The sequence below is a fragment of the Bufo gargarizans genome, chromosome 4 (genome assembly GCF_014858855.1).
Source record: "Bufo gargarizans isolate SCDJY-AF-19 chromosome 4, ASM1485885v1, whole genome shotgun sequence".
NCBI lineage: Eukaryota > Metazoa > Chordata > Amphibia > Anura > Bufonidae > Bufo > Bufo gargarizans.
The window spans coordinates 79,307,778-79,333,641 of record NC_058083.1 but is presented as its reverse complement, the minus strand read 5'-3'; the positions used below and the strand labels follow the sequence as shown (position 1 = coordinate 79,333,641).

The following is a 25,864-nucleotide window of genomic DNA, read 5'->3' as shown; positions in this document are numbered from 1 at the left end:
TTTATACACAGTACACTAGCCTGTCCAAACCATTGGCTATCTTATATAAATGCATACACTTCTCATCATAGTAGCTATATTACAGCATATGGTAGTGTATTCTTTTGAAAGATCTTGTAAACTGTGTACTTTCAGATGAGGCTTGGGTCTAAAATTCCAACTGTAGTCATAGATAAAGATGAATTGGCAGGACTCTTGTTAAACTTACAATTCTTGAAGTTCTGTACCTGCTTGTATACACACATCACTAAAAATAAGTTTTACATGGTCAAGTCCAGAGGCAATGCAGTGCTAAAACTTCTGTAGACATAGAGTAAAGCCCAATTTACTGGGGCCCAGTACTACAAAAAAGACAAAATCGAGTTTTCTTCACTAAGTCTAAAGATATAGTTTACAGCTTGTGTTAGATCTAGAGTAAAAAATTTAAGAAACTTGAATAAAGGTCCATATATAATAAGCATCAACTTTAATTTAAGACCACACCACCATTGTTCTGGTAAGTTTTTATGAAATTTTCTCTTTATATTTCACTTGAAAGGCATGATTTCAACATGGAGCCAACAAGACTTATGATGACCTCTTCAAGAAGTTTTAGTCATCTGTAGTAACAGAAATGTTACTTGTCTCCAGAACAAAACCATTTTCTCTTCTTTCTTTGTGAACCTAAGTTCAATGCACATCTTCCTTTTGTTAAACACTATTTTGCTTCTGAATCAGTTACGTAGCTAAAGTTCGCTAGAAATGCGTAAGCAAATGAAGGACTACCATGTACTACTCAAGGGATTCACAAATGCTGTTTTCTATTGGAATCAAGTTTCCAAATCTTGGAGGTATCAGGTACCTACATGTGCCTTCTATTCAAAAGAGATTCATTAAAACCCAGGCACCAGCTGAGAGGAGTGAGCATACATAATTTTATGACATTTTGTTATATCCTGTGGTTTCTTCTGTTGGATCAGAAAATATTTTTGGGGGGGATTTTCCAAAAAGGTTCTTTTCTAAAGAGTTTGCCCATAATTTACTCCATGTGGAATACAGCAAAACTAAATTCTGGAAATCTATTTTTCTTACCAAAGCCTTAGAGGGATGTCTACAATTGGTCAAGCTAAAGGAGTGAAGCAGAAACCTATTTCTATAGTACCTGTAGACACCTGAATAACAAAAAGACCAACTGCTAAACCCACTTGAGACCTAATCTTTCACTAGATACAGAAAGTACCTGAGCTTATAAAGTAGCAGTAGACAAGTCACTGAGAACTATGTCTGTACCAAAACTGTATGGATGACCAAACTTGTGTCACTGTGTGCAGCTTAGATGGAAAATAATCTTTAACTATAGACATACTGTAGGTGAAGTAACAGGATGGATTTGCCTGGACTGGATGTAGACAGGTGACTGTGAGAGATGAATGTGCCTGTGCTAGATGCAGACAGAATGATTTACAGGGATGACTATCCTTGCATTAGATACAGACCAGACAGGTTAATTAGAGGAATACCTAACCCTGCACTACTTTCGGAAAGGTAAATTAGAGAGATGGAGGACAAAAAAGACAGAAAGACACAAATCAAATAACCAGAGTTAAAAAAGTAAGGAGGTGATGCCAAATCTATTTTATTAGCAAGCCTCGAGAGAATTAATTTAATCAATGCAGCAGGGCATGAGCAAGGCACCGATGAACTTGAAAGTGCATTATGCCCATTAAAAGGCCTGAATTTTCTAAATTGCTAATGGGATACATTTTACACTCCGAGCACTAACCTGAACAGCTCTTGTATGGCTGGTTCCACAGGAACTGTAGAGAGAATGGAAAATATATAAAAATTTATCATCTATCATAAGCACCCCTCTGCTATAGAAAATTACCCAAAAGGTTATGCAAAAAGCAAGGGTCAGAATGAATTGCGAAGAGAGATTCTGCAGGATGAAGGTCATTTCAGAGTGGAGGCCCTGAGTGATTTAGTGAAGCACGGAACGTACCTCGAACACCTTTGGAGCGTGTGCGATGCCGTTTCTCGTCTGTATCCACCTCCATCTGGGAATAGATTAGCACGCAGTGAATGCTCTTATCCTTCATGCACAGACTATCAATGCACTGTCTGCTGCAGACTGTCACACAATCTTTTAATTCTATTTTAGAACAAGGATTTCTTTATGTGACGTGATAAGCTTAGTAATTATATTGAATACAAATGAATTCTTTACATTTTCATTGTTGCCTTTTTGCTCGGATTCAGAGCACGGGTATAGATTTTTAGATATGGCATTCGAGTAGACTTCCAAAAATCATATATATTCCCATTTAGATTGTTTAATCCAAGCATTGGCACTTATAGTGACAGTTTTCTCTTAAGTGTTTGACTTTTGTCTCAACTATTGCATCATTTTTTCCATTGAATATTTAATATCGGTATTATACTTTATTTGTTATTTGGGGTTAGCCACCTCTAGATGACTTGTCTAGATTGTAAATGCCCTATCACACACCTACCTACACCCATGGAGACCTCTTTTTGAGAAGATTGTGAGCACCATTGGGGACAGCATGATACTAATGTCTGTAAAGCGCTGCAGAATATATCAGCGCTATATAAGTGCATAAAATAAAAAAAGACCATGCTCAATCTAGACCACAATTTTTTCCATTCCATTATTTTCTATGTATTTTGTCTGTCTCCTCTCTCTAGTTGGCCATTGCACTGCAGTTCATGCAGTTATCACAAATGTAGAATTTGCCAATTTATCAGATACTTTCAGTACCCTGGAACACCTCACTTTGCAATGAATTCAAGGGTTAAGAGGGGTTAAGAAGATGAGCTGTTCAGAAAACGCTCAACTTAATGCAAGGTTTGCAATAGTGTGGCTTAAGGTTTATAAATTTCAAGCAAAAAAAAAGGCAACCATTGCATTTTTGTTGCCAATTGAAACTTAAAGGGCACATATTGTTATACCTGTTTTGAATAGAACGCATGAATACATGAAATGGTATGAGATATTATAGAGGAAAGTGGCATCTTGCTCATTTTCCAGCAGCCTGTTGTCCTGCTTTCCCTGTCTGTGGGATCAGCAACCTCCCGAACCACCAGAGGATCCATCTAGAGTAATTCGGTAAATAGTAGGAAGGAGGAAGCAGGGGGATGCCGCTGCAGTAGCAACACATCAGAAGGAGCATATCCACTCTGTAAGCATGCATAGCGAAAGAGTGCATTTTCAAAAAGCAGGAGGATAGAAAATAGACCACAAAACATAGGTCAGCCACAACATTTTTATCTGTACTTTATTGATAACTTCACTAATCTGAATATTTTTGCTGCTTTCGTACAATGGTTACTGGGCACTTCATCAGTATTCCTACATCCTTCATACAGACAAAGACAATATAGCTACAATTTTGAAGAGAATGTTTTCATTGATTGATGCATTAGAACACCAGCCAAAACTGAAATTATCTTCAAGTCAAAAGTCCACAAGAGTAGAAACCAACATGTTATTCCCATTATACAGTAAGAAATGCCCAGACCTGGACAATCAATGCCCAGACTTCAGCAAAGCTTGTCCAGTCCTCAAGCAAAACATGTCCAGATCTTAGCTGAACACATCTCGATGTGAAATAAAATCAAAATCACAGCAGATATCAACAGATAAGACAGAGCGATACTATGCAGTAAAAGCTAAACTTGTAAACACTGATGAGCAATGGTACATGGCTCTACATAAGTATTGCATTGTATTAGTGAAACGATAGCGGCACTGGAAAAAGTGAAAAAACTAAAAAAATTCTACTTTATATCATGAAGGACAAAATACACTGCATCCTTAAAGATAATATATCTTCATATTAACCAACCCTGTAAAACCAGGCATATTGCCTGTTAGGGGATGATCATGCAGAGTTCAAATCTGTGACCCAGTTTTATAGAAATACATCCTTTATCCAATATGCTTACTAAGTCTTCAGACCTCAGGGATAGAGGTGGGTAGGTCCTAAGAGCACCCCTTACTACTGCCTTTAGCATCCACCCCTTTCCTTGAGTGACAGGTCTTCTTCCTGGTAGTGTAATCCCAGCGTATTCACAAGCTCATGCATAGATCAGAACTGTGCATGTGCCAGTGAATGTTGAATCGGCGCATGCCCAGCTTAGATCTCAGCAAATTACAATTTCACCAGTGCTGAGATGCAAACAGTGAGGATGTCTGGATCTGTCACTCAGGGTGGATAAAAGGGAAGCGGTACTCTGAGGGCCCAGACCTGCCCCTTGGTGCTTCAAACACTCAATTAGCATATTGCATAAAGTGATTATTATTATTATAAAACATGGCCACAGATTTGCAGTAAGGGATCATCCAACTCCGCATGATTAACCCAAACAGATAATACACCTGGTTTAATGGTAACAGATGCTAACAGATGCTCTTTAAGGGGTTAATGGGAGAAAGCCTTTTGTGGGAAACATCAAGTTTAAATCACCCTGGTCTCTACACCAATGCAATGCAAAATTATGATTTATTTTGTGGATGAAAGGACCCAGCTATGTAGCCACATACATATTATATCGTATATATATATATATATATATATATTCATATGTAATATGATGTCCAGGATGTGCAGGTTATGAATATCTTTCTCACAGACACCACACAGCTGTGAAACACAATAGCCTATGTCACAAAAAGAGTCCCAGATCTCACATAGTCATTGAAAACAAGAAATAGCTCTCCGCGTGCTAAATAAAACAGCAACGTTAGATGCCAAGTCGAAGAATTTTAAACAGAGGCGAGAATCTCATTCCGCAGATAATACGAGTTAAAATGCAGCTCTCATTTAGTCAGAGTTCACATTCATGAACCTTTCAGCTTTTTTTTCAAAATAGCTTCTGATAATGCATGATAAACTACTCACTGCTTCCATTTGGAGATTTCCTACATAATAAGCCTCCTCATTTACACCCTATACAGTGAGCTTCAATGCACCTCAAACCACATAAAAATGTGAAATACTTTTATGACTTCAAGGCGCAGTGATTACAGCATGAAAGGAGACAGTAGCTGTGGCTCAGTAGTGCTAAAGCCAATCATCTAGACTCTGCTCTATTGTCCTCACGCCATGTATGAGGAGATTTGGCCTTGGAATGCTAGCCAGTGTCTAATAAACCAATTCCACAACACTGTTCATCAGCAACAAATGAACCAAGCCTCAAGCATTTCCCCACTGTTTACAATTACTTATATATTGGTCAAAAATCCAAACAAATGAGTGTCTGCATAAAAAACTTGATATGGTGTAGAATTTGTGGTTCCTTTAAGAAAGACAAGTGGTCAAGGTCTAAATAGGACACCAGAACCAAGGCTCTTAGACTTAGACTTAAACTTGGTGAATAGAAGACCAAAGTGCAACTAGTCAACTGGACCACCAGGAGAGGAAACTGATCTTATACTACTCCAAAATGTTTGGCAAATGGGCAGGGTTAGAATAAGGTTGGAAGAGACCCCTGAGCAGCAAATTTAGTTGGGGCCTCCAACCTACCTCTGGAACTAAGATCATTCATAGCAGACACATATAGAAGAGGAGGGTTTGCATGGCATTTTCCACTAAAGTCAAGTCATGCAGATAGCCAAACCAATAACGCCTTCACTTTTAAAATAGATAAATCCACATGCATGCATCTTCATCAGGATTCCTGAACTGCCATCTGGGGATTTCAGTTGTCCTGAGAGGTATGGTGCCATAGTTGAACAGTGCTAGGAGCATAAATAGCTAGACAGGAAGGGTGAGTGGTAGAGGCCCCCTAAGTCCACAAGGTGGTGGAGGCCCTTGACCATGTGCCCCTTGTATCTTTCCTATAATTTAGCTTTGCATATGGGCAGGTGAAAGCAGTCAGCCTCTCAGTCAAGAAACAGACCTGTCCAAGAATGGAATGCTTTTTCCACCCTTGATGCAGCTTCTTTAAAGTAATAGTGTGAATAGTGTTTCCCCAATGCCTTTGTGACGGGGTAAACCTTTGTGATTTCAGGTTCTTACTGTGTGATGTGGACACAATGGGATCTGTAGTGTTCAAAGTCTTCCACTCATGAATCATCTGTCAGTAGAACATTATTATAAACAGTTTCGGGACTTGCATAAAACAAAAACTCCCGCATAGAGCACATTTTAGCAAATTCCACAGTCAAAGTCCACATAAATAGTTAAGTTTATTTTTCTTCACTTAACTTTTTACCACTTTTTATATTTATGAAGGTTTATTGGCTGTTCAGACAGAAATACAAATTCAGAATTTTGCTTGACTACAATAACAATGGAGAGCAGTGCATTCCGGGAACCCAGTTGGCAACAAATTTGAGGCCTGAACCAAACAATACTAGCAGAATTATGAACCTGCAGTAATAGCAAAGTATCTGTAAAGTTACTAAAATTTTTATTGACACCCCCTTGCTTAAAGCTACAAAGCCATTCAATCAGGTGAATACAGAAATAATACAATTACAAAAGATATCTCAATGGGTGTAAGGACTACTACTGTATTGCATGACTGGTGCATAGAAAAATATTCCATAGTACATATGACATCACTGGATATAGGAGCCACATTTATCAATGACTTTATCCTAGTCTTCTGGTGTAAATACACTGAAAAGCATGGCATTTGGGTATGACCACCTGAATATGGTTAAAATGGGTGAGGATGCATAATCCTCCAAACCTATGCACATGTTTAGCTGATATAAAACATGTGTTCCTGTTATAGCGATACCTGTTCTTTGGAAAACTGATGATCTGGACTTCACCTATAGCAGTCACCAGTCCTAAATCTAGGTATTCAGATAACCCCAAGGACTTACAACACAACACATACATTTCAAACAAAGCAACATACTAAACTCCAAATTACAAATACAAAAAAATACCACAGAAATCCACAAAACTAGAAAAAGATCAACGTAACAGAGTTTGGAAGGAAAAAATGCATGGCACGCACTTATATCCAGCAACCAGACTGCAATAAGGCTTGGATGTAAACAGACTCACAATCACCACTCCATCCTAATCAACCAGGCAAGGCTAGAAGATAACCCAACCCACATTCAGTTACAAGGCAGTTGCATAGCAACTGCCCAAACAAAGCAAGAAACTAGGTAAACTTGAAGCAACAGGCAGATTCCTATTACTGGTAACACTAGCATTAAAAGTAAAATCTGAAAACATAGCAGAAGATTTTGTAATCAAGCCGCAATTCTAAAGCAAAAAAATAAATATAAAATTACATGGAGTACTCCTACTTTAATATGTTACAACACTTTTATTGAATGGTGTCTCCAAAAAAGGACATCACTAAAAGGAGACATAAAATGCCCCAAATGTATTAATGACATCATGACAACAGCCATGCGCTGCCATAAGGATGAGAAAAGTTTCTAAAATGCACAATAGGTTGCAATGAATATTTTATAACTCTTGTAGCACTGATAAATTTTACCACAATTTGCGGCATATTTTTACATTCATGTATCCTTCAACACTACTGATAAATCTCTCCATAGTCTCCGGTACAAGGATAACATATCACTACACACATGCGGCACAGCAGTCTATGGATCCGGCATAGCTGGATAGTGATGCATGTCTGTCGGACCCCTTGACTATAATCGGAACCGGCTGGGATCCGGTTGCTCCCCAGCATACTGTAAATAACGAGATCTGGGGAGACAAAAAACGTTGCATGAAGCAATTTTTGACCAGAAGAATCCCCACATTTATACTGGAGAACGTCCGGATCCCCGCCAGTTCCCATTATAGCCAACGATGTCCAGCAGGCAGACGGCATTATCTATCCAGATCCAGAAATAGCCTGCCGGATTGCTGTGCCACATGTGAGAAACAAGCCTAAGAAGCCATATTGGATTTGGGTACAAGGCTTGCTACTTTATGTTCATGAGCCCTTCGGCTATATTCAGATGGCAGATTTGCTGCAGATTTGTGATACGGATTGTGCATGGCAAATCAGCCACAAATTACTCTACAATACATGTGGATAGGATTCAGAAAATGCCTTCCACATGCAGCAGAAAAAAAATCTGCTGTAAATGCCGCATGTAACATGGTTTTGCTGCAATATATCTGTCAGAAAAATTCTGCCACAAGTGGCATTACCCTTACAAGGGGATTCCAACTGCCCAGTTCTCCATATAGCAAATATGGTAGCACTACTATATGTAATGGTGACAATACCAATAGTGATTATTATTATTTTTTTTCCCATTGGCAATAATTCATTTTATCCTCAAAGACGTATCACAGGGGAATCCTCCAGCATATTTCATTTTGAACACATTTATTGCATCAGGATTATGATGTTCATATACAGCTCGTGGTAATATCTCTCATGACAATTCAATTCTTAATAATCCAATCAGGAGGATCACTCAGGAACACACATGTTGAGCTCGGTGCTGTTCTTATCATCACGTACATGTTGTTTTACAATAAAATGAAAATTTTATATCTAAAAAATACATTGGTGTAATCCCATCAGAAGAATCAGGAATGTTTAATATATTAGTAATCAGGGGTGCACCTAACCCTTCTGCTGCCCGAGGCGAAAACTGAAACGGCGCCGCCCCCCTTCCAGTACCAATTTCTTAACCTAACCCCTTCCCTTCAGTTGATGGCCCTTCGGCTGCCCCCCTCTTGGCCCTACCTGGTGCTGCCTGAGGCGATCGCCTTGCCTGGCCTCATTGGTGGTGCACCCCTGATAGTAATCTATGCCATGTTTAGGTGGTAGGATCATTTTTTTTTTTATGGGAGTGTCCAGCTTCGGATACTACTATAAATGTTTTGGTTTTTGTTTACCTTTATATTTTCTATATTTTTTTCTTGTGTTCCATATAGCAAGGTAAAACAGATGTAGATTTTGCATTGGGGCCCAGGAGCTTCAAGTTACTGTAAACCTCTACATGATCATCTAAAGTTCCAGAAATTCAACCTGTGTTCAAATACCTCTGCCAAGAACATAAGACATTTGTAATAGACTTTTTGGGGGAGATTTATCATCTCCTTGCGTCAGCAACGTGGAGTTAAAAAGTCATATATGTGTGCGACTTTTTAAATGCTAGTAAAAAAAACAACAGCTCACAAAGAGCTGTTTTTTTTCATAAAAGGGGCATGGTAAGGATGGGAAAGGCCCCCCCTTTCCCATCCTTACCATGCCCCTTTTATGAAAAAAAACAGCTCTTTGTGAGCTGTTGTTTTTTTTACTAGCATTTAAAAAGTCGCACACATATATGACTTTTTAACTCCACGTTGCTGACGCAAGGAGATGATAAATCTCCCCCAAAAAGTCTATTACAAATGTCTTATGTTCTTGGCAGAGGTATTTGAACACAGGTTGAATGGGGGGGGGGGGCTGGCCAGCTGCAGCAACAAATTTCTTTTAATTTACGCCAGTTTTCTGGGACAAATGAAGCCATAAATCTACAGCAGCTCAGAGCTCAGAATCAGAATTTCTTTAGATTTGTTTGGGTAGAATTTTTTGAAAGAGAGAGGTGGGGAGAGAGGGACTCCAGGCATTTAAAGCACATCAATTCTTTAGTTTTGTGGCCAATTTCTGGGAAATTTTAGGAAACTTTCTCATCTCTAAAATAGACCCTAGTAGCAAGTGATTAGCTACAAAGACTTAGACCAAATCCATATTGGACCTAAAAGTCTATCAGAGCATCCTCTGGTACTCTGGTGGGCCAGTCTGACACTGACAGGCCCTAACATTGATGGGTGGTAACGTGTTGGGAGTCCCACCAATCTCAGATATTGCAATAGCCAAGTCTCCAACATAGTCCCATGTAACTTTGCATAACAACACTGTCTAAAATCACAAAAGTTTGGAAATTTACTGAGCCCCTCTTCATGGAAGGGAAAATGGTTAGAACCATTGCCCCTTTATTGGAGGAATCTGTGGGATATCATCACTCGGGAACCCCAGCAGTGTTATTTGCTCATAGTCAAAATAACTAAAAAGATAAACCTTTAATTTAAGAATTCTAAGAAATGTAATGCAACAGATCATATTTGTAATTTCCCAGAAGCTGCATACTGCATTTTTATTGCATGTGACAGAAACCAGTCCATTTTTACAAGAAAGAGTATATGTCCTATAATAATATAATTTCAAGTAAATAATTTAATAAATGGTAAATATAAGTAATCTGGCTTTTGTATGACTTGTCTTGCTCTAAGTTTAAGGTCATGCATTGACTCATCCAGGAAACCAAGGATAATTGCACTTGGAAAGTGACACTAAAATGTCCTTTTCTTTCAGGTAGAACATAGTTATCCTAGTGGAAAGAAGTTTCTTATTGTGTCTTTCAAAGTCTCCAGAAAATGGAGTTTGTATTCCAATAAACAATAGCGCTAGTGTTGGTTGAGCACTAAAGTGCTTGTGTGCTCGAGTAGAACACTTCCCGATGCTCGGGTGCTCTGCAGAGCACCTGAGCACAATAGAAGTCAATGGGAGAACCCAAGCATTAAACCAGACACCCCCTGCTCTAAAGAGGGGAGGGTGTTGGGACTCTAGTTTGGCTTAGGAGTCCCTGCTCTGACTCCATATTTAGCTATGTCCATATATGGAATCAGTGCTTGGGGACACCCAGTGTATTTAAATCTAATTTAGCCTCTATTTCTGAAAAGTTTCTGGCGGAATTTGAACTCATAACCACCCAGAATATTAACCACTGCACTGTAGAGCTGCATGGCCAGATACAAAAATAAAATAAAAAATAAAATAAAATAAAATATGAGACTTCTGCTGTATAGGAATATTTGCTGTATAAGTATTCCTATACAGCAGAAGTCTCATATTATTATTTTTTTTAGTAACTGGCCATGCAGCTCTACAGTGTAGTGGTTAACATTCTGGGAGGTAATATAGAGGGTTGTGAGTTTGAATCCCTCCAGGAAATTTTCAGAAGTAGAGGCTAAATTTAATTTAAACATATATATATATATATATATATATATATATACGTTTGTAGCCATAATATATTTACATATACTATATATATTTAGAATATATAATATATTATAATATATGTAAATATATTATGGCTAAAACATCAGTAGTAGTTTCTCACATATTATGCATTCATATATATCAGAAGTATGATTATATATATATATATATATATATATATATATATATATACAGTACAGACCAAAAGTTTGGACACACCTTCTCATTCAAAGAGTTTTCTTTATTTTCATTACTATGAAAATTGTAGATTCACACTGAAGGCATCAAAACTATGAATTAACACATGTAGAATTATATACTTATCAAAAAAGTATGAAACAACTGAAAATATGTCATATTCTAGGTTCTTCAAAGTAGCCACCTTTTGCTTTGATTACTGCTTTGCACACTCTTGGCATTCTCTTGATGAGCTTCAAGAGGTAGTCACCTGAAATGGTCTTCCAACAGTCTTGAAGAGGTCCCAGAGATGCTTAGCACTTGTTGGCCCTTTTGCCTTCACTCTGCGATCCAGCTCACCCCAAACCATCTCGATTGGGTTCACGTCCGGTGACTGTGGAGGCTAGGTCATCTGGTGCAGCACCCCATCACTCTCCTTCATGGTCAAATAGCCCTTACACAGTCTGGTGTTTCAGGTCATTGTCCTGTTGAAAAATAAATGATGGTCCAACTAAACGCAAACCGGATGGAATAGCATGCCGCTGCAAGATGCTGTGGTAGCCATGCTGGTTCAGTATGCCTTCAATTTTGAATAAATCCCCAACAGTGTCACCAGCAAAGCACCCCCACACCATCACACCTCCTCCTCCATGCTTCACGGTGGGAACCAGGCATGTAGAGTCCATCCGTTCACCTTTTCTGCGTCGCACAAAGACACGGTGGTTGGAACCAAAGATCTCAAATTTGGACTCATCAGACCAAAGCACAGATTTCCACTGGTCTAATGTCCATTCCTTGTGATCTTTAGCCCAAACAAGTATCTTCTGCTTGCCTGTCCTTAGCAGTGATTTCCTAGCAGATATTCTACCATGAAGGCCTGATTCACACAGTCTCCTCTTAACAGTTGTTCTAGAGATGTGTCTGCTGCTAGAACTCTGTGTGGCATTGACCTGGTCTCTAATCTGAGCTGCTGTTAACCTGCGATTTCTGAGGCTGGTGACTTGGATGAACTTATCCTCCGCAGCAGAGGTGACTCTTGGGCTTCCTTTCCTGGGGTGGTCCACATGTGAGCCAGTTTCCTTGTAGCGCTTGATGGTTTTTATGACTGCACTTGGGGACACTTTCAAAGTTTTCCCAATTTTTTGGACTGACTGACCTTCATTTCTTAAAGTAATGATGGCCACTCGTTTTTCTTTACTTAGCTGCTTTTTTCTTGCCATAATACAAATTCTAACAGTCTATTCAGTAGGACTATCAGCTGTGTATCCACCTGACTTCTCCACAACGCAACTGATGGTCCCAACCCCATTTATAAGGCAGGAAATCCCACTTATTAAACCTGACAGGGCACACCTGTGAAGTGAAAACGATTTCAGGTGACTACCTCTTGAAGCTCATCAAGAAAATGCCAAGAGTGTGCAAAGCAGTAATCAAAGCAAAAGGTGGCTACTTTGAAGAACCTAGAATATGACATATTTAAGTTGTTTCATACTTTTTTGATAAGTATATAATTCCACATGTATTTATTCATAGTTTTGATGCCTTCAGTGTGAATCTACAATTTTCATAATGAAAATAAAGAAAACTCATTAAATGAGAAGGTGTGTCCAAACTTTTGGTCTGTACTGTATATACATATATATATATATATATATATATTAGTAATTACAAAAAAATATATATATACAATGAAACACGATGGCGACACTGGATGAAAACAGATGGCGGGTGCTAGGTCCAAGGGTGTAGCTTCTTACCCAATATTATAGACAGGAAACCGGACAGCACTCCAGATAAAAAAGATAGTGGTTTATTCACCCATGTGGTGTAGGAAACGTTTCAGCTCATGCAAAGAGTCTTTTTCAAGCTTGAATACAATCATACTTATACAGCAAGTATTCCTATACAGCACAAGTCTCATTTTTTTTATTTTATTTTTTTAAAGTAACGGCCATGCAGCTCTACAGTGTAGTGGTTAACATTCTGGGCTGTAATGTAGAAGGTTGCAAGTTCGAATCCCGCCAGAAACTTTTCACACATAGAGGCTAAATTAGATTTAGATACACTGACTCAAGCATCGCGCTCGAACACCGCGATGTGCTGATCATAGCGATGCTCGAGCTGAACTGGTGTTTAGCCGAGCATGCTCCCCCAACACTAAATAATGCATGCTCCAAGACATGCCATAGGAGGTATGAAGGGTAAGGTAAGAAGTAGCACGTATCAATGAATTATAGATGGAAATTCAAACTTCAAAAAAGGACAGATGTATGGTGCTGGAAAACTGATGGCATCATGCAGACAGTTTGTTCTGCACATCATGTCTCTAATGGGTGCCAGCTCTGGAAAAACATACCATGCGTAGACTACATATAAAGAGGAAATCTTGGCAGTCATATGAAAAAGCAGAGCATGAATTAAAAGAGATAGCAGCCTTGATTAGTGTTGAGCGAAGCAAAGCATTTGAAGTGGAATTCAGTCCAAAGTTCCGGAAAACTTAGATTCGCAACAAATCTGAATTTTCTTGCGCTTCGTGGTAACGAATCAGGTTTTCCTAAAATAGAGGCTGCAGGTGTTTCAAAGCAAAACTAAGTGTAGAGGAGACATGCCCGGGAATGCGAGATCACCCATAATGCCGTGCAGACAGCCAATCTGCAGATGGCCATCTGCTGTCATGTCAAAGCCCTATAAAACCCCTATAAAATCCTGCATGGTCTCCACCATTGTCCTGTGAGGTGAACATAGGGAGAGATGTGGTAAGGGCTCATGCTCTAGGGCACAGTGTTGCTGAAAATGATTAACAGAAGAATGAGGGAGAGTGCAGGGAGACCTATTCTGTGTCAGTTTTATTTATTTATTTCTACATTTACTTATTCCTACATCAGCCGTAAACTAAGTTATGTAATTTAATAACAATAAGATAGAAGCATGCCAACCAATACCATCCAGTCTGCACCTCTTATTGGGGCCAGGTCTTAATGGTGACCATCCTCATCTTTTGCTGGCTTTACTTCTTCCAAATTATCCTTCAAAGTCTCCATGTCCTAGAAAAGTCAGCAATATGCAGGGGGAGGAGGAGCTGGATGTTCCTGATAACATATTCTCATCTACAGTATATTAGAGGATGTGGAAAAGGAGGAAAAGCAGATGGCAGAAGGGCAGAAAAGAGCGCTGGGGTTGGAGAAGTAGGTATAGCCCCTGTTTAAAGGTGCCTTAAAGGAGCCACATGACCATTAATAATGAAGAAGCACTATGCTGCGCAGTCTTCATTATTAAACGAAAGGCAGGTGCAGGCTAATTGGTTCTTCACCTCAGTATGGCTGCAATCCGTCCTCAGCATGGCCGCTCTGTGTGGTCAAACCCTAAGGCAGAGTGGCCTGGGTATACTTGATTTATAGCGATTTGTGCAATTTGGAGATTCATCAAAGTATGAAGCAGGAGCTGGAAACCATCTGGTGTGACTGATAAACTGCTAACTTTAGAGGGGTTATATCACTTCAGCAAATAGCAGTTATTATTTAGAGGAAGTTAATACAAGCCACTTATTCATTCATTCATTCATTCACTTATTCATTGGTGGCCATGCTTAAACACTATAGGAAAAAGTGCCTGCCTCTCCGGTGGCTATGACCATGGGAGCACACATAGGCTAGTGCTATTTCCTATAGTGTGCAAGCACGGCCACTGCTGCTGGAATGTAGGGTGGTCATAACCATGGAAATGAGCAGTGTATAATGTAATGTAAAAATGAATTCAGCAAGCAAAGGAGGCAATATGGACACTCACAAAACATTAGTAAGAGGCTTGTATTAATTTCTTCTACATAATACATTTGCTGAAGTGAGACGACCCCTTTAAATATTTCACCATTATTTTTTTTTATGTCGACTGCAGGAATATTGTAAAAAGCCTATCTGCTGACTTTTTGCCATTTGTCTTTTGCCTGGCATTTTTGGGTTGTGTGATCCTACAACTTTTTCAGATACCTTTTAATACCTACTACCAGCAACAAATGTTTAAAAAATGTTTTCTCTTGGTTAATGCTATATCGTTTAAGCCAAAATGCTGCCAAGTTGTATAATGGTTATTCAGAACATTCTCTCATACATGAGGGACATACATTTTGGTGTGTAAGGACATCAAAAGTTAAGAATGAACAATGTGATCATAAGGTTCTTCTATGCACAACATATTTCATATTTAAGTTTGACAGCATGATGGTTCAGGGCAACGCAGTGGTTCAGTGGTTAGCCATGCAGCACTAGGGTTCTAGGTTTGACTCCAGCCAAGGACAACATAGAGTGTGTGTGGGTTTCCTTTGGTTACTCAGGTTTCCTTCCACATTCCAAAGACATATGGATAGGGACAGCCTCACTGGGTACAGTGAGTGATGATAATGTCTTTAAATTGCTGTGGAATATGTTGGCGCTATATAAGTGAGTAAAATAATAAAAATCAATAACATAAAAAAAAATAGGATTGATAGATCCATCAGAGAATAAGCAGAGCAACAGATGAGATCAACTCCTGACAAAATAACTAAGCCCAACCACAACAAGGACCTTATGTGGGGACACCCCCATTTGTGTATCACTTACTGATCATGAAGTTGCGGTAGGCTCTACTTCAACATCTGTAAGGTTTTGGCAAGGGGGACAGCAAAGCACTGCAATGCGGGAGATACATTTACAAACTATGTGACGCAATGGGAATAAGATTTTTGATGTTTTTCTTTCTTGTAGATGTGATGTGTTTGTCATTGTTTGCAAGGAGGCAAAGTGGGCTTTTTAGAGGACTTTAGCTCTGGGGTGGGTTAGCAAATGTTTCTCCTCTAGAAGCCCCCTTCCCATATAGATCTGGACAGTGGTTTGGGACCAAGGAGATATGATTAGCTTGTGGGAGGTACTTGGAAAACCTGCTGTTGAGCTACTGTTCGGTTAGAGTGGGAATTGTGGAAGTGTTGGTGGGCTGAAGTCCTGGGAAATGGTGGCAAGGCTCTTGTGAAGATGTTTTTGGAATAACCTTAGGTGAGAGATGTCATCATGGAATCACCAAGGAAGGAAATGTATGTTACTGGGGAAAAAATTGGAGTTGACAGAGGAAATCCTTGTTGTCCAGGAGCTGGAATAGTTCTAGTAAGGAAGGGGCTATAGTGTGTTATCAGATTTGGAATGAATCAATTCTGGGGAGTTGTCTGAGAGCTATGAAAGATGTCAGCCCAGAAGTTAGCCAATGTGTGTAGGATAGTTCTAGACTCAACCCTAGGGGAAACTATGGCTTATTCTAGGAGGTGCTGTGTGTTATTACAGCTTAGGAAGGAAGTGGTGACCCATGCACAGTGAAATACTCCCTTCTGTAGAACAACTACATTATTTTCAAACAAGGAGTGTGGAAAGGCCAACAGATCATGGAAACAGCATGTGTGTGTGTATGTGTCTGCTGGGGGAGGGAATTCTAAGCCCATCTGTAAAAAAAAAATATATATATAGAATTGCATGTTTAGTTATGGGGCCCTAGTTATTAAAATAAGATGACAAAATATTAACCACTTGGAGAAGTAATACAACCTCTCAAGCAGCAGAACTCAGAATTGTATTGGTGTCAGTCCTAGGAAGTACCTTTTCTTGGACTGCTTTTATCTCCGGCTCTACTACCTCTTTACTGTATCTACAAAACAATCCGGCAAAGCAAGAACTGCTCATCTAGCTGTCAGTACCAAAGAAGAAACACAAGAGGGAGCCCTTACATGGCTTCTAGGCCTCCTCAAATGACCCCAACACAGCCTGAAAAATAGGACAGCGGGAGAGATTTCACTGAGTTACATCGATTAGTTGCAGATGTTGCACACATATATAGTGAAAATCCTCTTGCATCCAGATGTTCCTGACTGGGGGTGGCATGGAATGAGCTTTCCTAACATTTGTTTAGCAGTAAATCAGATTTGGCTAAAATTGGTGACTTTCCTTGTAAAGACTTTAAGCTTTATAACTGCATTGGAGTCCATCTAAAGCAAGCAGCAGATTTGGTCATTTGCACATTTGATGTGGACTGGGTCAACTCCTATTTTTGAATAAAGTAAAAAAAAATTGACAAAAGTACTGAATAAAAAAAAATCAAAAAAAAAAAATCACTTGTCCTATGAGATGCACTGGAATTTGTGTAAGGTCATAAGTCCAAAGTAAGATTATTAATTTATTATTATTCCCACTGGGATTCATTTAGGACATATTATCTATACTGGTTATGGGTAACATATGTCACTGCTGTTTGGGAGTTGTGACCTGGCACAGACTTCCACTAAGTAAAGCTCTGAATGCATACTCCATGCCATAGATAAATGTTAAATTTTTGGCAAACAGTAGGTTTTCAATTGAATGTGTGTCTTTTTGTTGTTGTTGTACCCTGTTGATTATTTAGCTGGGCCTGGACCTGCACTCATATTGGTTCCATTATGTTTTATACAGGACCCAATTTTACAGTTAATGCATTCAGTAGCAAAACAAAAACTAAAAGGAAGTAATGTTCTTGTTGACAGATCCTTTAATAAAATATGATACTTTTTTTGTTCTGTTGGTTCTAAATTTTTTGTCAAAATTGAATCTGTTTATGAACTGATGAATTTCAGTGACTTTAATAGGACTGATAAAGTGCATCTGTCAAAACCAAGCAAAGACATTTGCCATTGTGGACATAGTCTTGCTGCAATTTTTAGGTTTTGGAAAAAGAAACCATTACTGGCCTGAGCTGAAAAATTATGAGGGTCCATTGTAAAATGATTTCTAGGCCTCGTGATAGTATAATGATATTTCCATGAGACTGAAAGGATATCTTTTCAGTAAAATAATGATTTGTTCAGCAAACCCAGGAGAGGGAGAGGACAAGATAGCAGCAGTAGTAGCAAGAATAGTGGTTGCGGTGGTTGCTCACTCTGACGTTCTCCTGGGCTGTGCAGTGTTGGGGATTGCACACCTTTTTCCTTTGGGGCATTCCCTGGCATTGGAGTCCTCCTGTCTGATGGTGATTCAGGGTGTCCTTACAGTCCTTGATGGTAATGAATTGTGAGGTGCAAGGCAGGGTCCGTTGACAGCTGCAGATGATTTGGCGATACAGGAAATAATGAGGCCAAGTTAACAGCAGCATGCTTCTTTACTGAAGAATCACTTAGTAGCGGTTCTCAGTATGCATGGACAGTTCTTACATAAGTGCAATTTTCATAGTTCTCACAGGTTACACAACTGCAGAAGTAGTTACCAGGCCAAGATGTCTCTTCAAAGAAATAGGGGTGCAGCACCCCTCAGTATCTCCATGAAACCACAGGGAGGTCAGACCAATGTCAGACTAAGCTCTATACCTTTTTTTGACAGGTTGCCATACTCTGGATTCTGACTTAAAGAGGACCTTTCACTAGTTTACAAACTAAAAACGAACTATATCAGTGGGCAGAGCGGTGCCCAGGGGTCCCCCTGCACTTACTAGTATGTCTGGGCGCCGCTCCGTTGGCCCGGTATAGGCTCCGGTGTCTGCAGCTCCTTTTGTACTGGGCGGAGTTTTTGTATTAGGGTTGTCCCTTGCTGCAGCGCTGGCCAATCGTACCGCACAGCTCATAGTATTTAGTTGTTTTTACTTGGTAGCTACTGGAGATGTCCTCCAGTGGTTATGGCTTTCATAGGATTAAGATTTGATGGTTGTACACCACTCTTTTTAATGATGTTGTATCTCTCCCTCTTCAGTGAGCCCACACATGCACGGGCCAAGCATGCACAGCAGATACAAGGCGCTTTTGAAATATCTCAATAGTAAATGGCGATTGCTTGTGCCGCACAGCCGGGATACAGAAAAAAAATAGAAGACAAAAGCTAGAAAGCATAGGCTACTTTCACACCTGCAGTAGCAGGGTCTGGCATCCTGTTCATGTGGGGGAACGGCCTGCCGGATCTGTGCTAACGCTACAGCATGCTGCAGTTTTTGTCCGGCCGCCTCTCGGCTTGTTTGCTGTGCTGTGGCCGGACCTCCGGCCCGCCCCCATTATAGTGAATAGGGCCAGAGCTCTCTTCCGGATGCACAGTGGGCTAGCGTTAGCACAGATTCGGCAAGCTGTTCCCCCGCCCGAACAGCCTGCCGGACCCTGCTACCGCAAGTGTGAAAGTAGCCTTGTAAGTGTCTGTTTCTGTACGATTTCTGAACTTAGAAGGGTATCGTTTTACAAAAAATATCCAGTTCTGGGATATCCCTTTAAATAAATAATATCAGGTTTGGAACATTTCTGGAAAGACATACTGTAGCATTACTAATTATCTCCGGAAATTATAATTGATCCCGGGACAGATTCTCATTGGCATATTTGGAGGCATCTTTTACGCTTGGTTTCTAGGTCAGAGGGTTTGATCTTGCCATCCTGAGGATCAACGTGGCATAATAATAGGTTGAATTTGATGAATTTATATAATTTTCCACCCTTACTAATCATGTGACTATGAGTAAAAGACTGACATGTATTTTCCAGTATGAAATAAAATACCATTCATATCAAAGGCTGGCATTTTATCCTTTAATCTCAAAACACCTTACCCAACATACTATACGTAAAGCATCATACACACGTACACTGAAGACCTAGATTGTCTACACATGTAATATACATGATGTGTTTACTGCATCTGATTTATGCCTCAATTTCCGAGCATAGTGGAGTTTTTGCCTTTGATTGTTGCATGTCTTAATCATCTCCATGTAGCCCAGTTTACAAGTGTTTACAAAAAACAAGCTTCTGAGCAGATGTACCCTTTAAAGATTAACCTATGACTCCCACTGTTTACAGTATTTTACAGGGATCAGCCAGACAGATCAGCAGCAGCCTTTCTGCTATACCTTCAATATCACTGCATAGATATTAGTATTATAACAATTTCATAAATTTACTTATATGTATTACAAATCCAAATATTCTGATTACTTCTCTCTTCAATAATACACATGCACAATTTTCCACAATGATCCTCCAATGTCTATATTTCAATATGGTAAATATGGTAAAAAAAAAAACATGTTGAATGACCATTCAGAAAGTTAGTAGCTAAAGACTATGGACAATTTTTACATATGTTAGTGATTACCTTGAGTTAAAAAAAAAGTTCTATGTTTTAGTCTGCAATCTTCATTCATTTATTGATTTTAGACCCCTCATATTCTGTTCAAAACCTGATCCAGGTTTCAGGCTACAATAGTTTAATATGTCTTTCCCAATAATACATGCTCAATGTGAGATCTGTGTGTCCAGGATTCTGCTGCCTTCCCTAGCTCTCATGAAGCAGACCAGCTTGATTCCTAGACTGCTTTACCCCTTTATCCTGTTACAGATGTACTGATATGATGATGAAGAGTGTGTGACATCTCTTCTCTCCCTGATGCCTGTGTGACTTCTCATCGCTCTTCTGCAGATTTGACATGGCTTCTCTTCTCTTTCATTACACATCCTTTGTGTGCAACCTCCATCCCCTGCAGATTCTGCCTTAGACTATATTTTTTCTCTCTCGCTACACAGTGATCTTTCCCCCTACAGACTCTGGGTCATCTCCTTCCTCTCAAAGTAAGGCTACAAGTGATGGAATCCGTACTGATTCCAAAGTAAAAACTATATATATTACATCTGGATTTTACTGCAGATTCTTCTGTGGATCTACTGTGGATTTCACTTCTACACACTGAAGGAATGAAACATGGTGAAAATTCACAGCATTTCTGCAACATAATCAACATGATGCGGGTTTGAAAATCCACAGTGCACTCATTTTCCAACCAGAATTTCTCTGATGTATATGGATGGTGTTTTCAAACTTCTGAAGCATCAGCACAGCTAGCTGTGTACAGAAGTTGCACAGACTCTACAGCAGCAAAATTGTAGGATTTCTTTTTTTTAATGAAGATTATTTAGTTACTTGTGTATAAGTAATAAGTTTCAATCTTGGCCTCTTTTAAAAATGCTAAATAACCAGACATTTCCTAATATATACTTACTGGAAACGTTACCACAATGCTAGTGGACATACAAATCATAGTAAAAATGTAAACATAATTTCTGCTTAAATTCTCTCTCCCTGCAATAATATATAAAAAGCAGGAGACAGCTGGTAAATAAAAAATTGCATATTTTAGGCATGAAATATTGCTGTACTTTCCAGAGCAGTACAACCAGTTTATGGGGCAATATGGGGGGGTGGGGGCAAACCCTATAAAATCTTTGAATATCTTCCAAACCATTGAATGATCACTTACTATAGAAAATTTTAATGTTTCTAAAATAGTAAGCAACTTGCATATTAGAATCTAAACAATGGAAGCAATCATCTCATTAACTGTACCTTTACAGTTTCTCATTCTTTATGTGATTTATCCCAAATACACGAAGAAACTGAAAAAATACATTGTTTTCTTATAAAGAATTTGAGAAATACCTGAGCATTTGAAGTACTGTCTGCTTGTCTGGTGGACCAAGCTGAATAAGGAAAGTGATGGTGACCCGTGCAGGAGGTCTAAAAAAGAAAAACAAAGACAATCATATGGTGACCAAGACCTGGTTGTAAAAATGCTCGTCTATTTAGAGGGCATGTAGGGGATTTTAAAAAAGTATGTCTGCTTTCTTAAAAAAAAAAACTTTCCACGGGTTGTGTCTGATATTGCTGCTCAGTCCCATTCATTTTTATTGCAAATTGAGGTGCAATACCAGACATAACATATGGACAAGTATGGTGTTGGCAGCCATGTTTTTCTCATCCCAAATGACCCCCTTAAGTGATAAATCTACATCAATCTGCACAGAAAAATTGTTATTCATAAAGCAGCTGACACAGAAAGCAGAGGGCTCCCATGCAAGCACAATATACGGGCCCCTTGGACTCCATTAGCACATCACAGTGCACCCCTTTACTGTATGCCTTTCTAGCACTCTGCATCTGTACACCGAAAATACAGTCCTTTATATGCAATCTCGTAGACCATAGATGCTCAACCTGTGGCCCTCCAGCTGTTGTAAAACTACAACTCCCACAATGCCCCGCTGTAGACAGATAGCTGTAGGCTGTACAGGCATGATGGGAGTTGTCATTTTGCAACAGCTGAAGGGCCGCTGGTTGGGCTTCCCTGACATAGACAAAAGACAGGTGCTTTTAAGGGGAACCAGTCACTAGTTTTAGGGCTACTAGACAACCAGATTTGCATTATGGAGACCATGTCACCATAACTGCCTGAGATAAGTACAAAGATGAGTTTGGCAGCCTTGGGTGCATGAGCATTACACATTGAGGACTGTCACCAGTTTCATCTGCAATGATCCTGCTGGTCTGTGTCCATACTCATCTTGGTTAACTTATTAATTATTACCACCTAATGCTAAAATGGCCTGCTACTTAGTGCCCCCAAACCTAGTGACAGGTTTTCTTTAAGAGATCATCAACCCCCTTTCCTACTAGATTCCCGCATAGGTGCACAATTAGCACTTATCATATGTCCACCTATGGCGCTGTTGATCATGCCTGGATACACTTCTCATCTAACCACAGAAAACAGGATCAGTTAAAGGGGTTGTCCAGGTTCAGAGCTGACATACCTCCATTTTCACCCAGGCAGCCCCCCTGACATGAGCATCGGAGCAGTTAATGCTCTGATGCTCTCCTTTGCCCTGCGCTAAATCGCGCAGGGCAAAGACATTTTTAGGACTTCTGGTGATGTACTGGGGCTCTCCATGGGGCTTCCAGGAAGCCCGGTGACATCATTGGCACTGATGGGCGGGAATTAGTGCTGCCCTAGACAGTAAAACGGCTAGGGCAGCACTAAAGCCCGCCCATCAGAGCTGGTGACATCACCGAACACACTGCTGGACGGAAACTTCCGCCTGGCAGTGTGTTATGATAAACAAAAGAGCCCTTGCCCTGTGCGATCTAGCGCAAGGCAAGGGAGCACATCGGAGCATGAGATGCTCGAATGCTAGCCTCAGGGATGCTGCCGGGGTAAAAATAAGGGTATGTCCGGGTTCAGCTCTGAACCCGGACAACCCCTTTAAGTTCTTACTGAAGTTTTTTAACTTTCTAATACTTTTGGGCAGCACCCTTCTGGAAAAAACAAGGGCCACATGTGCTGCTGCAGCCAATGACCAGTTGCATTGCTGACATGTCCCCCTGGAAGCTTGAGACCCAGTAACGCTGCTTGGGGACCAGACACATCACCACTGCGACTATTCATTGGTTGCAGTGGCACACTTGACCCACATCCATTCTGGATGTTGAAAAGTGTGGAATGAAGCAGGGTGGACAGAAAGAGCTGGAACTGAGGGGCGGGGAGCATGTAAGTATGCTAAGTATGCTTGCCTCTGCAGGTACAGTTCTGGTGGGGGCTGGCCAAAAGGGTTTCATCAAATGTTATTCTGTAGACACCTGGTAGTACGTGAAATACTGTTCTTACAACCAAATCAGCAGAACTTGGGATAACTGGACTACTGGAACAATATCAAATATGAATTTAAAGTTATTGATAGCCATTTAAAAAAATCCATCTTTACTTATTAATTAGAAAGGGACTTGAAAAGGTGATGAAAAGATAAAACATTTTATTATTATTATTATTATTATTATTATTATTTTTAGAAAAAGATGATGCAGCCTGAAGCAGGGGAATGGCATGGCATGACTGCTGTCAATCTGTTTTCTTCTTCCTGCACTCAGCATAGTGCCAAATCGGCTTGGCCTGGTTCCTGAAAGTATGCAAAATAGGTCTCCCCATTCTGAAGGAGAGCAACTTGGCACACAATACTTTTGCCAAGGTACTTTATCAGTAAAATTCCCCACTATCTGGGTCTCTGCATGGAGATTTCTAAGGGAATGTTCACACAGTTAAAATTTAGTGCAATTTTCGGCACGTGTTCTTTGGCAAATTACACACAAAAACTGATGCAAAATCCCACGTTCTCCCTGTTTGAATGGAATGGCAGACAGGCATGGATATCCACTGCTCTATCCAGCTTGATAGAACTGCTGGAGATAGCGCTTGGCTTTCTCCAGCAGCTCCATAGAGCTGAATGGAGTGGCAGCGTGCATGTGTGACTGCTGCGCTAATCAAACAAGGAGCATGGGCCCCTGTTCTCATGATCATCCACTCTACGCAGGAGAGGAGACACTCTGGATCCTCCCCCTACCATTTGCAGAGGGGGGATTCAGAGCACGGCAGCGTCAGCCGCCCTACTGTGAAGGGCAAACATAAGAATGTTAGTGGCTGCAAATGGGGCAGGGGGCTTTGGCCTAATGAGGATAGCCAAGGGGGGTCAGCACACTGCGGACAGGTGTTGATGGGTGGGGGGACGGCAGGCTGTGAGCAGGATCCGAGGGGGAAGTGGAAGGGGGAGGTGCTTCCTGGCTATAGCCTGCTGTGGTCTATTGTATAATCCAGGGCAGGCCCTCTCCTCCCATCCAGACTTACACACCTTAAATATTGGCTCCTTCAGGACTAGGAAGGAGGAAGCAAAGCTACAACAGCTCTTGCTAGAGCCAGCCACATGGTGGGCAGCTTGTGAAACAGGACTGGATGGTGAGTCCTGTTACAGGGTGGGAAAAAAGAATAGTTTATTTGAGTACATTACATTCATGTTGGGGCCCTGAGTATAAATTACTGTGTGTCTATGTAGGATGATGGTGAGACTCTTACCTTCACCCTCAACAATATCACTTCAGCTGTATGGTGTTTGTTGGGAGTGGCCTATTATATGTAGGAGGGGTTTATAATAATAACGGGCCTAAAATGTTGATATGCGTTCAACACTTGCCACCTTTATTCTTCTGGGATTCCCCCTAAGCCAAATTTCTAGTTGCTCCCCTGGGTAGGGGATACATTGTCTTAATGGGACAACCCCTTTAAGGAGAGTATACTCAGGAAATAGATTGCCATTGCCATGCTGAATTGGCACTATGCCGAGTTCAGGGAAAACGAAAATGGATTAAATTTTACAGTCATGCCATTACCCTTTTTCATATACGTAGTACTACACAGTTGTCTCCTTTACAACCAGTTTTTTGAGGCAGAAGATCCCTATCAACCAGTTTATCTGAAATTACAGGTCATCACCTCAAGGGAAATTTTTCATTGATATAAGGACAGCTTTTTCATCTTAATCCTAGTTTTTCAAAAATGAATTTAGATGGAGATCTTCTATATAAAGACATTAGTAGACATGACATTAGTAGTCTGATCCATCAGCTTTACTGTAACCCTTATGAATATTTCACTGTGGGGAACTCTAAAATTTGTTGCTTTAATAAAAAAAACTGCTTAGGAAAATATATGTGTTTATTATGTAATGACTCTAAATGCAAAGTCTACAAATACAGGCACTTTTAAGGTGCCCATGCAACTTCAGTAGCTGTATACTGCTCCCAACTCCCCCATACACATACGTGTTCAACTTAGCTGAGCATGTATGGCGCTCTTCCTTGCAGCATCCTCACAACATTTTTAAAGGGTTTCTGTCACTAGAATTTTCTGTATTAAATTGGATGACATTAGCAATGTGCTAATGTCAGCTGCACCTAACTCTGCTATTCTAATGATTATCTGTGCCCCGTTACTGTAGAATTCTTACTACTTACTTCAGGGGGGGCGTTACTCCTGCACATAGAGGCTCCCCTCTCCCACCTCAAGTCACGCC

At 40.2% G+C, this 25,864-nt stretch overlaps 1 protein-coding gene across 1 annotated transcript in view; it reads right to left on the bottom strand.

The window, feature by feature from the left end:
* MYT1L (myelin transcription factor 1 like) overlaps window positions 1-2,036 on the bottom strand; it is a 246,292-nt gene extending 244,256 nt beyond the window's left edge. Inside the window, exons 1-2 of the mRNA XM_044290651.1 lie at window positions 1,982-2,036; window positions 1,763-1,796 (exon numbers count right to left, since the gene is read on the bottom strand). Of these exons, the coding sequence (XP_044146586.1) occupies window positions 1,763-1,796; window positions 1,982-2,036 (89 nt within the window). The remainder of the gene's footprint in view (window positions 1-1,762; window positions 1,797-1,981) is intronic.
* Between the last annotated feature and the right edge of the window lie 23,828 nt (window positions 2,037-25,864).